The 14,669-nt window shown below is 42.2% G+C and overlaps 1 protein-coding gene across 15 annotated transcripts in view; it reads right to left on the bottom strand.

Moving 5' to 3' along the window:
* Positions 1–6,167: 6,167 nt before the first annotated feature.
* Positions 6,168–14,669, bottom strand: part of MECOM (MDS1 and EVI1 complex locus) — a 313,801-nt gene continuing 305,299 nt past the window's right edge. For all 15 annotated transcript variants that reach the window (XM_068691592.1, XM_068691593.1, XM_068691595.1 and 12 more), the window contains 5 exons: positions 13,875–14,044; positions 12,692–12,836; positions 9,683–9,919; positions 8,692–8,878; positions 6,168–7,822 (listed from right to left, as the gene is read on the bottom strand). In XM_068691592.1, the coding sequence (XP_068547693.1) occupies positions 7,688–7,822; positions 8,692–8,878; positions 9,683–9,919; positions 12,692–12,836; positions 13,875–14,044 (874 nt within the window). In that variant the 3' untranslated portion in view covers positions 6,168–7,687. The remainder of the gene's footprint in view (positions 7,823–8,691; positions 8,879–9,682; positions 9,920–12,691; positions 12,837–13,874; positions 14,045–14,669) is intronic.

Below are 14,669 nucleotides of genomic sequence, written 5' to 3' on the forward strand. Positions count from 1 at the left end.
ATTTTTATGGATGAGTGTAAAGCTGGAGTGAGCTGCTCCATGCAGTGGTTAAGGTTTTAATAGCTCTTAAGTAATAAAAACAGCATAACGGCTTCCAAAAAGAGTACCAGGGAATCAAGTCTAAATGTAATAAAGGTCTTTACTTTGTTAGAGTGGATTGCGAAGGGTTTTGTGGCTTGTGGTTACGCAGAGCAGAGGTTCTGGGGATCCTTCAGAATGAATTTTTAATTGCACGGTTCCAAGTGACTGCAGCCGACTGGACTTCACATCTCCCGTAGTCCTCTCCTGAGGAAGGGTCAGCACACCTCATGCTGCCAGTGCAGCCCACACAGACTTCACGTTGCTCCCATAATTGCAAAGATTATCCTCCTTTAAGGCATGAGTATGGCACAAGAATGTGCTTTTATTTACAGGCAAATCTGCTGTGTCTTCTTCTAAACACATGTATTTTGCTTTCTTCCCAGTCTATTCAGTAAATCATAAGGAAGGAGCTGCAGTAGGACAAGTCTTCTAAATTTAACATTGGACTACTGTCCTATTCAATTTTTAAAAATACTGAATATGTGTTTTTTTGTTGTTTTTGTTTTTTTTTTTTTTTTTAAAGATCAATTTTTGCTAGGGAACAATGTACTTTTGTACGAGGTCCTTGCTTTTTTGTTGCTGATGTTTTCCTCCTCCAGGAGAGCAGGACAAAGGCACGCCATGTCCCCCTGGGGGCTGAGGGGACGCTGGGGAAGGAGCCGGCCACTCTTTGTCTGGTCAGAGTCAGCCAGGAGACGATGGGGGGCTAGAAAAGATCCGTGCTCAGAAAAGGCCATCCGTGCTCAGTCTACAGGCAAATTAGCAAGCTGATTCAGCAGATGGGTGCTTAAAAGGCCTGGCAGCAACAGGAGAAAGGTCTGGGTACAGTAAAACAGGGCTCCATAATTAGGAAGGTCTGAATCATTAAAAGGTTTGCAAGAGTCACTTTTAAATGAAGATCATGAGTCTCTGCCCTCCGATGTTTCAGTTTCATGTTGATCAAAGACGATGTGAAATGGAGTCCATTGCTGGGCTTTTCACACAATTCATGATGAATTTCGGGGTCAAAAGCCTCAATACACTTCAATTTATATCCAATTCATATCCACATCTCTTCTCTTTTCTTTCTTTTCTTTCTTTTGTTTTTTTTTATTCCTTTTCTCCCTGGGGTTGTGATCACACCTGAGTACTGTCAAGCCAGGCCCTGCCCCTGAGGGCATACAGACACGGCAAGGTGGGGGCACAGTGCCCGACCCCACGCTGCTCCCAGCAGGAATGGGGACAAGGAGCAGAGCCAAGGGGAAACCCCACACTAGCCCTGGTGCAGAGCATTGTGTCCCAAAATTTGCCTTTTGTGTGTGAGCCCCAGCTTGGCCGTGTGAGCTGCGAGTTGGGCCTTAGGCCCAGCCTGAGTGCAGGTGCCAAAGGGCTTGTTTGGACTTGGGACCATGCGGCTGGCTGGTGGCTTACCACCCTGAGCTGCTTTATCCACCACTGTTAAAACCTCTCACTCACTCGATTTAACCTTTTCCAGGTGATTTTTGAGCCTGGATTCCCAAGTGGCAGCCTGCAGCCCTGAGGAATAGCCATGCTGGGGGAGTACCACAGTGCTGGCCTGGCCACGGGGCTGCTGTGCTGACTGACCACGTCCTGCTGCTGCACGCCTCAACCCAATTAGTGCGGGGCTGCCCGGACCCTAATTGGGCCTGACACGTGCCTGTTTAAAGAGATTCCCCAGGAATTAAAGCGCTACTTCTATAGTTTGAGTTGGCTGGTGATGCGAAACATGACACGATTTTGAGAATTTTCTGCACTTACCATGAAACAAATATGCCACAGGTATCAAGCGGGCTTTGTTTTGGGGCTATAATCATATTACAAATTGAACATTTCCACATGTGCGTGCTGGCAAATGTACCCTCGGCTATCTCATATGTATCTGCCCCAAGGTACAGATGCTGGGGTCTTGACATAGCATAATATAGATCGAAATATATTTTCCAGATTGCCTTAGCACATGCTAATGAAAATGAAGAATAAAGGCCTGAAAGAAGCAGCTGTTTAAAATTTTCTTCAATCCCAGAAAATCAACTTCTTAATTACTGATAATTTAGCATCAAAATGACCACTAACCCATTTCTCCCACCAGGCCCTCCCGCGCTGGGAGGCCTGCTTCCAGACTCTCAGGCAAAACTTTTTCTTAGAAGTGTAGCATTTCATCACATTTCTTTAGCCTTTCTGGAATTAATTAGTATTAAAATACAGCAGGAAAAAGGAGGGTCCCTTCAGAAGGTGCCCTCTTGCAGACCCTCCAGTCAGACAAGCAGAGCAGATCCTGCTGCAGCTCCTACCTACCCAGCTGGTTGCAGCAGAGTGCTTTTATATTTGCACAGCGTCCGTCACAATAAAAGGTTCCAAAACCTTCCCTGAGAGGATTTATAGACATAAATAGCTTCAGTTGCCATTAAAACACAGTCACTCCTGGATTAAAAAAAATAATAATAATAAAAAAATGAGCCTCTGCTTGTAGCATGCTGCGACACAGAGCTCTGTGTTAGTCCAGTTTATGGTTGTACCCAGGGGCAGCTGGTCCCAAGCAAAATCCAAGAGGCAGCTTTGGGACAGCTTTGGGAAAAAGACTCCAGTCCTGAAAGACGTACCACAAGTTCCTGTCTGTGGGGCCTCTCTTCAAGGATTATTTGAATGTTATTCTGATTAAAATCTCAGTTCTAGGGAAATAGAAAACTTTGCTGAAAATTGTTCTCCTCTAGCAACAGATGAGTCTAAGTTGGGGGGGGGGGGGGGGGAAAGAAAAGAGGATGAGGCATATAGGTTTGTTGTTTTTTTTTTGTTTGTTTGTTTTTTTGTTTTTTTTTGTGTTACTTGATGTTCTCCCCTTCGCCTGCTTCCCAGACTTTGTTAAGTGAATCTGAACTGTGTAGCTAAGCCTTTCCTAATGTTGGCACCATTTTCTATATCGAAACAAAAGATGAATTAATAGTGCTAGTGGAAGCCACATACTAGGTATACTCAAAAACTTACACAGACTTTCAATAGGATGGGAAAAGGATGGTTTTGGCCAGGATTCAGAATACATTTTTCTTATAACCGGAGTCCTGGCAAGGTATGCGGTCTTTGACATGGAGAAAGGGTCTTCTGTTTAGAGCTGGATGGATTTGTTTTGTTTAAATCATTACTGGAAGCATCTTTAAACCAAAGTAGCTTTTCTGCACCACTCCGTGACTGACCAGCAAAACCGCAAATGAGACTTAATGTGGCTGGACGGCGGCGCAGTGCGGGGAAAGGATCCAGGAGCTCACAGCAATTCTGCGTGTGCCTGGAAAAGGGGGAGCTGACAGAAAGTTTTAAAGTTCAAGACATGCACGCAGCAACAGGCCAGGCTGAACCTCTGAGCAAAAGCAGCCTCTCAAATGTTTTTATAATAACTTCCCCTCCCATTATGCCGCAAATGTGGCTATTAACACAGCGAGGCAGCAGGGCTGACACAGGAGCAGAGACTCGGACCTGCAGTGCTAGCGAGGGTCTGGGCCAGGGTGAAATATTGATTAATCATCTTGTCATGCTGGTGCTTTGTTATAGTCTGTAGATAGAAATTGAGGTGGTAATATGCTGCTCTGTCATGTAGTAAGTCTGCTGTATCACATGGGAATGATTTGTTGACTTATGGAAAACTACTACAGCGGATTGAACAGTAGGATGATGCTGAAACAAGCTAAAGGTTTGTTTTCTAAAACTACTCCAATAATTCTTTTCTTTAAAAAATAGCACTGCAGCAGAAAGCCAGAAACCGTGGTCCTCAGTTAGCAATCTGCATCTGGACAAGTGCATTTCTGTGCGGGGAGGCTTAGGGAAGTTAGGACACAAACACAAAAACTGCCCAGTTTTCTTCATTTATTTGGGGGATGAGGTAGCTAATGGAGTCTGGGTCTGCTTTTCAGTTGTTCCTCTCTGTGAATAACAATGCTGTTGAGAAAAGGCAATGCAAGTCAAGGTCATGGTAAGGTATCTAAATGAAGTTGAAGGACCCCTAGAGATAAATCAGTCTCCTATTGTCGCAAGCTTTGTGTTTTCATTTCAAAGTATCTCACCAGCACCAGAGGACTGCAAGACAGTGTTACTGCTCTTTTCCTTACCACAAACTCATTTGTTTCTCGGTACATTGCAAAATATTTTTTACTGCCCTACAGAGATCATAATAAATTAAGGGGAAAAAAATCCTTCACAAGTAAGTCTATGTGAATAATGGTCATACATCAAGCTGATCAACACGTTGGCTTTTTTCCTCCCCCTTCCTTGAAATCCTGGTGTTTTGACTGGCCCGAGTGGCCTTTCTCAACACGTTTTGAGCCCTCTGATCACCCCCCAAGTTCATCACACCCTGCATGCAGAGCCTGTGGCTTCCTTGTGGATTTGGAGGGTAGGCGCTAGCCCTGCACAACCACTGCCCGGACATCAACAGACCTGGGCACGCAGAAGTTAAACCAGCCCTGTGGCTGGGCCAAAGGAGGCCTTTTCTTGACAGTTATATGATGGGAGGCTGCTACTGTAACCCAGAACATTAAACCCAAGGGAAGCTGTCCCACCCTTTCTCCACCTCCAAGAAAAACCCTTTCATCTAGGGCAGGTGAGGGCAGAGCTGATAAGAACTGTCATTGCAGTGAATTAAAGGAGAAAACGATCTGGAAAGTTGTTTGCAGATAAAACTTGACTGATTAATCTATTTGTTCCCTTTATTTGGCAGTAACTTAAAACCAGGTTCCAGGGTGACTGTAACTGCATGAAAAATAATAGGCTATTTCTGCAATTATCCGCAGGTACCTGGCCATTGGCTCAGGCCAATGAAGCGAGGAGAATAACATGCACATGGGCTTTTTTTTTTTCTAATTTTTTTTCCAGGTATGTTTTAGGTGAAGACCACAGGCCCTGAGGTCACAGCCTGACACTGACCTGTCTGTCCATGCTGCAGTCAGTCCTGCTGACGTCCCCATCACTACCAGCTGGGTATAAAATGAGTCAGACCACAGCTGGGCTGAAGACAAGAATGACCTCTATGGTAGCCTGAAATGTCACTGAAGCACCTGATGAGCTCTGAGAACCTTTATTTATTGATCAGGTAAATGCAGTTATGCTGCTGGGAGAGGTGTCTGGCCAGCAGGACCTCCCCGTGCCTTTGAGCTGGAGACAAGGCCTCCATCTCTGAAAGCACATTTAGCTTCACTGGAGCCAGATTTAACTAAACCTCCCACAAACCATGGCCCCTAAATGTGCCTTTCTCCCTGAGCAGCGGTGCATTTTTGTGTGGTTACTGATACTGAGTGTTGCTGGCTCACACCAGCTTGTTTGCATCTGGTGATAGCAATCCTTGGTCCTATTGTGAATAAAAAACCTACAGTGTGTCAGATCTACTCGTTTGAGACACTTCAACTTGGAGGACAGCCATGTGTGGCTGCCAGGGACATCTTGAGGGTCCCCTTTGGAGCTGCCTCAGTCCCTCTCTCTTGACAGGAGGAGCAGAAAATGTGCATTTCCTGGGCAAAAGGCGGCTTTTCCTGGACATGCCACCTCCCACTGCTCTGCAGAGTGTCCAGGAGAAGCGGGGCTTTGGACCTGACTGCAAAGGGAACACTCAAACTAAAACATTTTTCCTTTTAGATAGACCCTAAAGGCTCATTTCGTGCACTTGAAGGCCAATTTAGCTTCCTAATTATGTATTTCTATCATTCTGGTGAGTCAGTAATGTTTCCTGGTTACTCACCGCTCCCTAACATCACCTCACGAGCAGGCAGGCGGGCGCCTCACCAGCTCGAGCTCAAGGCTCTACAAGAGCATCAGAAGATGACTTTCTACAAGCCTCTCCTGCAAAATGAGGGAAGTGTTTCTCTCAAGGAGGCATTTTGAAGCTTAAAGGACTCATCTCAAGCATGCCAGAGAGGCTCAGGAGACAGGGGGACACCGAGACACTCGGGGTTGGGCCTGCAGTCGCACGACCAAGTCCCAGGTGCTTCGCCTCACGCTGTGGCCCCGCAGACATGCAGAGCAGCTCTCTTCACTCCCCAAACTGCGGATGAAAAATGAAATTTTTGACCTGACCCAGACAAAAAGCAAGCAATAAGGAAAAGGATCCCTTCAGTTTTGTAGTCCTTTATTTTTTTTTTTTTAAGTTGATCCTCCCATAGTAATGTACTGAAATGCGTAACAGTTACATTGTACAAAGCATTTAAAGAAAGTACCTCAACTTGCCGATTATTTCAAAATGAGATTATAAACAAAAGGAAAAATAAATCTGGTCCCTCACTAAAGGCCAAAAAAAATACCCCAAAAATAACTGAATACCTTCCGTTATTTATTTATTTTTTTAAACATAAATTTGGAACACTTCATCTTACAAATAGGATTAACATGAACATAACATCACACAAGCTCGCAGACAACCAGCATAAAATATTGGGTACAGTTTTTAATCAGAAGAATCATGCTTTCATGAAGAAATTATAACTGTTTATACAATTGAATCAATTTACTGTATTACAAAAAAAAACTAAGTCGCATCTATTAGTTATTTAGTTCATTAAAAGGAAAAAAAATAAAATAAAAGAGGAATGTAAGAAAATTTCAAACACTGTTTTGCACTCCCATATACACAGATCAGTTCACCTCACTTTTTTTTAAGTACATGGGTGCCTACATTGTAACGCAGTGGGGGACTGGAGCAGTGCTGTTTGTTACAGGAACAGTGCTATTTTAATCAACAAACAATTGTTTGCCAACAAATAAATACATGGTACACACAACACAAAGAAGAAATTAGAGGGAAGGGGGAAAGGAAACAATACAACAAAATAGTGACATGATTGTCTAAAATTAAAATCTCATTACAATGATTTGAACTAGTGGTGCTGTCGATGGACGTGGTGCTTTCACGGAATTATCTGGATGATTTAGCTTCTTGGAGTAGTGAACATTCATAGTTTACAATATACACAAGCCTCTTATGTATTGTTTCTCATAGTTCTTTTTTTTCTTTTTTTTTTTTTCTTGATTTTCCTTTTTTTTTAACAATGCAGTTGAGAAGGCAAAAGAATTACGGAGAGAACAAAATATTCCCTGTTACTTCTTTCTACATTTACGATGGATAGTGTGCATTTGATAGAACTATTTTCTTTCTTTGAAGGGCTAAAATGCATAAAGCTTTAATGAAGAGATTTGTACATAAAAGCAACTGTTCCCAATCCTGTGTCAAACTATCTTATACAAAAAGAAAATGAATTCAGTTACTACTTTAAAGGAGTGCCCATGTGTGTATCAATGCAGTCTTAACCCTTTTGCCCCTGCCCCTCAAAGCCGGGTGAACTGGAAGACACTTTTTCCCGGCCCCGGTTTACATAATCCACTGAAACTTTTTTTTTTTTTTAAGTCGCATTGATCCTCCAGAAGTCAGCAGCTGCCTTTGCTGTGCAAAACAAAATATTGAGAATAAATAGTTTCTTTCTTTTTAAAATTATTCAGTTTAAGGTCACCAGACTTTAAATGAGTGACCCTGCAGATTTATAAGGCATTCTGCTCAGCAGTCTTTTAAACAGTCATATATGAAAGAGCCATGCTACTGGTTTGGACTTGGTCCCATTCTTGGTAAGACTTCACAATGTCATACGTGACTGATGGATTGGATGGCGCTGGATTCTGCAGCAGCTCTCGCCATACTGTGCCACATATTGGGAGAATTGTGGGATGCAGAATGAAGGGAGTCCTTGTCGGAGAGAGAGAGCATCATAGCATACGCCTGGACAGGGAAAGAAGAAAAAGAGGTCATGCTTCAGGTTATCTGAGGTTAAAACCATGCTACTGCTATGTGGTCCAGGCATCTTTTAGACCACAACTGGTCCTCTGAGCTTAATGAAAAAAATCCAAGTGCATTAGGTTAAACCACTGTCAACCTTTTCACTGACATTTTTGACTCACTAATAGCAGTAATTACTTGTGCTTTCCTCTGGCTTCATGAAGCTCTGAAAAAACTTTGATAATAGGCAAGGTCCCAGAGTCTCATTTGCCTTCAGATTCTTGGCACAAGAGACTTTGCTGTGACCTTCTCTATGGGCATATTCTGCATTTTTTAAAATGGGAATCTTTACAGAGGCTAAAAAGGCCCTTTTTAATTAATGTTTAAAATAATTCAAGAAATGCCACTTGGGCATCAGTCCAATTATTACTGTTTCTGAAACACACCATTGACCTGGATGCGATAACATCCAACAGACTTTAAAAAAGAAACACCAAAAAGCCAAACCAGCCAGAAGACCAAATCTCACCCTTGCAAGGCTGCAGCTAAACTGCACAGCATCCACCGGAGTGCACCGGCTGTCTGAAAGCACTGTGACAATTTCACAATTATCACGGCATTTCTGTGACTCGCAGACAGGAACAAAACCAGCAAGGAAGGAAAAAAATCCTCTGGTACCAGGGACCAGAGAACCATGTGATGTTTCCCTGCGTGGTAGAAATGCAGGGGGAAATTGGGGCACGCTCAGATTTACAGAGGTGGAGTGCAGCCCTGCCTGACCAAGTTGAAACGACATTGCCCGCCGCACACTAACAGCTTAATCCTTTGGATATCTGGTGACAATAACATTTTAACTTAGTTAAGACTTTTACCTGGGATTTGGATTTCCTGTATAATGGTTGTTTTAGGTCCTCTGGCAGCTGGGAAGTATTGAAAGCTGCCAATTCAGCTTCACTATATTGATTTTCTTCCATTTTCCTCATTTTGAGGCTATCTGTGAAGTGCCTTATGTGGTCCAAAGCAGAAAGTCCAGTCTTACTATACTCCTCCTCTTTATACCTACAAAAACACCACAGAGGTTACAGGGAGTTTTAACATCTGTTAACTGCAGGCTGCTCAGAATGGCTGTTGCCCAACCTTCTCAGGCATTCACATCCACTCCAAGCTTTTGAACTACCTGCACCAAAGATCACACATGCTGCAGAGCTACCCAATAAGCAGCAGGGTTCAAGGAGTCCCCAGAGCCCCCTTGGTGTCTGGCTCATGTCCTGCAGTGCACGGTCACATCAGACAAACCACCCTCAGTCACACCTAGTGCTGCCCACCACCAACTTGGAGTTTAAGGCTGATCCTCACTGCGTTCCTTCTTCCTCTCAAATTTACACCTATGAATATCCCCTTTTTATAGGCTCATAACCCACCTTGCACTGTGGGACCATAATAATGAAACAAAAGGCATCATACTTTCTGTTCTAAAGAGGAGAGGGTGGGCAGTGGGAGCAAAGGTTGGAGAGTCTGTCTCTCTTCTGGTGTCTCCACAGCCTTTCACCAGCCCATTATGGGAGATTAGGGTAGGTTTAAGGAGCAGATAACGTATCTCCCAAGAACATTTCCTGTCTCACCCAAAACCTGACAATAGTTCCCTTAGTGAACTTATTTTTCCTCTTAGCGGCCCCATTTTGTATGAAGAGGCTGAAAACAGGGCTGGTATTGACCAAAACACGGATGCATGTTGCTATCGTAACTGGGAAGTTGGCTACCTCGAACGGGTTCCCACGGCACACAGTTTGGTGCTGGCACTCTTGTATGGTTTATTGTTTTTATTTTGTGTATTGAGCGAACCAATACTAGGAAGGAACCAACCTGCCAGGGGAAGCTTTGCAGTTCATGTCCAAAGTACTCGTTTCCTCGTAATCCTCCTCTGGAGTCCCCTCGTGTATGTCGCTTGTAACAGGCTCTTTGACTGCTTTCCCTGCAATTTCGCTTTCTTCGTCTTCTTCGTCCATCATTACTTCATCTTCTGCCTCTTCGTCATCCAGCAAATCTGAGTTCTGGCTGGTTACCATGGCTTTTTCATCCTTAAAGTGGCTGCCATTCATTCTGAAAGTACCAAAATAAAAACATGCAATAATCAAAAATCACTCATGAAAGCTCCACACCAGTGAATTGTTGGAGATGGATCTGAAAAGAATGTCCCAGTAGAAAAACATAATTTCCTGGAAAAAAAAAAAAGTATAATTTATCTTTTTGAGCTTCAGACATTTAAGCAGTATTGTAGAAAGATCCACTCAAAAATCAGTGGGACATTACAGCGCAATCAGCATGGGATTTTCCTGTTATCCTGGGAGCCTAGAACTACTGTTCAAGAGGAGGGATGTTCAGATATCCATTCCAAATTTTCTCACGCATTATTTCATCTCATATTTCCAACCATGTCTGTAGTCTAGGCAAAACAACTCTGACTTTTAGCAGAAGCTGTAGGGGCCGAGAAACTCTGAAAATGAGCTCTGGCATTTTCAAGAATGACATCCAATACTGCATTAGGAGTTTTAAAGTCAAAATTACATGCATAATTAATTTTGCACACCATCATCCATTTGGAAGCCATACTACTTAAGTGAACGTATGGATTACATACATGGGAACCTAAGTGACTTCAGCTGAAGACATAAAGAGTTGTCTGCAGTATTGCTTCCACACTGAACTCTGACTAGTGACTGATTTGAAGAAGTAATTAAAAGAAAGGTCACAAAGCATTTTAAGTGAGGTGTCTTTATTTTTATAAATGAGCATGCGGAGAACCTTTTGGTCCAAACGCTGCTATGACATCATCTCTTGCTGTCAGACAATGACTTCTCTTAACTACTTCCTATGGGATTTTATCAAGGGCATAGTATCCATGCTGAAGTAGAGGCTTATTTGCTAATGGCCTCAGTCCTGTAGGATTGTGACTACTGGAGATGCATCGCATCCACTGCGTTAAATGAGAGCTAACGATACTCAGCACAGCCACTGCACTTGGAAACGCGTGGCCAGACGTGCCCGGGGCATGCCAGGGCTGAACTCAGTGGAGCCACGTGAGCACAAGCTACCAGCCTATCTGCCCCACTGTTTTACGTAGCATGGAGACCTTGATTCATCTATTGTTCTAATTGTGCAAAAGGTCCCTACTCTTCCAGGAATACAGTTACAAAAATGGAAACCTTATTGTCCGCCTGCAGTTTGCTTTAGACCGCATGTGCTTCAAACTGTGCGGGACAATATGGAATATACCAAAAGTTTTCGCTAGATAAGGATGAGTCCTACCAGAAAATTTCATATTTAATGTTAGACTTGCTGTTATAACAGATGTCCTTTCTTATGGAGAATGCACAAGTGAAATCTAATTTGTTATACGGCGATAGCATCGTTTTCCTAAACACAACAGTTTCATCTATTTTCTGAGCAAATTCCAGCCAATTGTCACAACTTTAGTACTTACTGCATTAAAGAAAGCTAGGGAATGGTGTGTTTATATCACAGTATCAAAAAATCTGAGGGTGTGCAGAGTCAGGAGAGCTGAAGCAACCACCCCCTCTCCAAATTAATCAGAGCAGTATCTTTTTATCATCTTTTATTTAAATACGCAGATATAAGAAATTGCTGAGCACAGTCTGGGCTGCCAACTTGCTTGCTATGCTCAATTGAGGCTGCTAGAAATGAAAGGGAGATGGACTACAACCAAAGTAACAAAAGCCATGTGATTAAGAAAACAGATTCTCTAATTATGCTTTCAAATGCAGCAATTTGCCAGGGATAAAATATCCATCAAAAGCAGTCTGAAGTGCCAAATTTAGAAAGGAAACACTGCATAACCCAGCAACCTTTTCACTTTGCTGACTTCCTGTTGGAGGACATGTTGAGACCAGATGTGCAAAAAAAAAATCCCAAGCACTCATTGCCAATCAAGATGGAATGGAATTTGAATATGCATGTAATCACTTAATCCAATACTTTCAGGGAAATTGTGTTATGTCCGCCATTTTTATTCCCTCACAAAGACATCTGGAAATTGAGGAGACAGTGAAGTTTGTCACCAACAGTAAGAAATTTTTGATGTCGCTAATGTAATGCCAATTCAAAAGCGCAAGTAATGCATAATGCAAAACCAGACTCAAAGAAATGCATAGTTGATATGCGTATCCCTGTTACAGCCTTTTGTTTTGCTTAGCTATATTTTTATTAGTTGAGAATCTTTAGAAATGGTCTATATTCTGCTAGCTTAAAACACATATAATTAATAAATCTTAATAGGAAAAAATCTGTCACATACTAGAGCACTGTGCACTAACAACACCTATCTACAACTTCACTGACTTTTTGCTAGCAAGCATCCTTCTTGGCACTGAGTTCCTTGCAAGACAGGACTTCTAAGTTATAATCTTCCATTTCATTTAAGAATCTAGCTTAGTCTACTTTACAAGCTATACATTTAAAGTATATTTAAGCAATCTGATCCTTCCACATTCAGCCACTGAATGTTCACCTGCTCTGCCATGAATGTAAAATGAAGGAATTTTTTAACAGACTTAAATGAGCAATGACAAATGGTGCACAGCAACTTGAACAAGAAAGGTACTGATACAAGGAGAAATGTCTAAGTAGATGTACACTTCTGGCCAGCATCTGCCACCGGGAATACGTTTATGCACAGCGGGGAGGGAATCAGCATGTTTCTCTTCATAAGACACTTAGGTGAAACCCGAAGCAACCAGATTGCTAAAATAACTCTGGCTCCACACATCATTAAAAGTGAAAAATCAGGTTTAATAAGCAAACAAAACTGGAAAAAGAACAGTGGCACCTTTTGAAGGCAGACCAGTTGAAACTTACCTCTCCTCTGAGTTCCGGGGGGACTGATTGTTGTGGTTGCTGTTTCCAATAAAATTCCTAATTTCTGTAAAGTAAGAATCTTCTTTGTCATCTAGGATTGCCCCTGTGCTTTCCAGTTCTGAGTGAGGTGAAGACGTTGCAGTACCTTAATAGGAGAAATACAGGACTTTTGTTGTTGCTCATTTACATTTTCTATATTTAACCTTCTAAATCAGATCGAAATTGAAATGGTGCTTAAAATGGGTGAGACCAAGAGAGAGCTGTTCATCATGCCCTATCAGCTTTTAGCTGTAAAACTGGCAATTAGAAGGGAAGAGTTATTATCCATGGGCTAAGGTGGTTTCCAGCCAAAATTGCTATTTCAACACCTCCTCCCTGTTACTTTTAAACTTCAGTGGTCACTCAATAACTGTGCCAGACGAACAGCTGAACTGAGCAAATGGAACTTAATTTTAGCTACCAATTATATAGGTTTCCATAAAATATGAACCAACCATTGACATAATCAACCAGGTTCATTAGCACTGGGTGACCAGTGACAGACATCTTTGTGCACCTGGGAGAAGACAGCTCTGCTTTCAGCACATGTGCTTGGTATTTCCACTGGAGCAAAAAGTAGACTGGAAAAACTGAAGAGTTTTTTATTAAACCCTGCAAATACCTAAACCAGACCAATGATAATCAGTACCTCCCCCTGCATTTGTTGCTGTTGTGAGGTGACCACTTTGCTCCCAGGTTTTTGAGGCACCATTACCTCCACTACAGATAGGGCTTTTCAGCTCCTGACAGTGGGAATATTTTACAGAGTGCCAATAAAATCTTTTAGGATACCCCTTGAGACTCTAAAGCTAGGACATCTATTGACAGCCAAGTGATTGGGATTAAACCAATTTTCCCAGTCTGTTCTCAAAATGTGCAGGTTTGCTTAATTAAAAACAAAAGAAAAGACATCATCCAGTGGTATTAAGTTACACAAGGGTAGAGTTTATGATGGGATTTTCAAAGCACTTTAAATGTCTGCAGAGCTTAGGCACTTAAACATTTTCCAAAAATCTTTGGTGCTGAGTAACTTGTGCGGATTGACACTCGGTGCTCAAAGTCAGTATTGAAAGGGAACGTGAAGCCCCGGTATGTGAGCACGGGCTGCATGCAGGGTGCAATGGAAGGGAAAAGGCGTACATACCAGACATGTTGCCGTTCTCATGCTTTTTTAGATGTCTGTCAAGATTGGTTTGCTGACCAAAACACCTGTCACATAAGTGACACTTGAATGGCTTCTCTTTATTGTGGATGTTACGGACATGTCTCTGCAGGTTGGAAGATATGCTAAAGGACCTGTCACAGTATTTGCATCTAAAAAAAACAAACAAAACAAAACAGGTGGGTAGAAAACCATTTGTTAGTAGCTAAATATGTAAGCTTTGCCCTAGGAGACACGAAATACCTTCCAAGATCAGCCTCAGTACCCAAACTCAGTTCCTTGGTCCCTACTGTGGCAAGACCTTCCCTGAACTGAAGAAGTGTGTTGGCTGAGTGACTGGAGAGTTGTGCTCTTGGAATGGAGACGTCACTTCTGCAGTTGGTTTTTAGCTTTAATTCACATTAGTCTTTATCTCTTAAATACTACACTTAGGAACGAGCATAATATTTCAGAGTTTATGGCGTCAAATTAGCTTGGGTAATTGATTCCCATGTTTTTAAAACTGTTGCACGCAAAGTTGGGAAGTTTGAAAACAGTAGAGCAATAACTCCATTGTTTCATGTGCTGCCAATACAATACAATTAAACACTTTTGGAAAAAACATGAAACAGATCTCTTCTAATGCTCAAATAAGGTAAAAAGGGCCATTTCTTTTCCTATTCTAAATTATACTGTGTGATTAAATCTCTTCTTGAGGAATTAGCTTACTCGATTGCTAATCCCAGAGGAAATTTGGTTATCTTGCAAAAACCAGCAATAAACAATCCCAACCTTTAA

This window comes from Anas acuta, chromosome 9 (genome assembly GCF_963932015.1).
Source record: "Anas acuta chromosome 9, bAnaAcu1.1, whole genome shotgun sequence".
Classification (NCBI taxonomy): domain Eukaryota; kingdom Metazoa; phylum Chordata; class Aves; order Anseriformes; family Anatidae; genus Anas; species Anas acuta.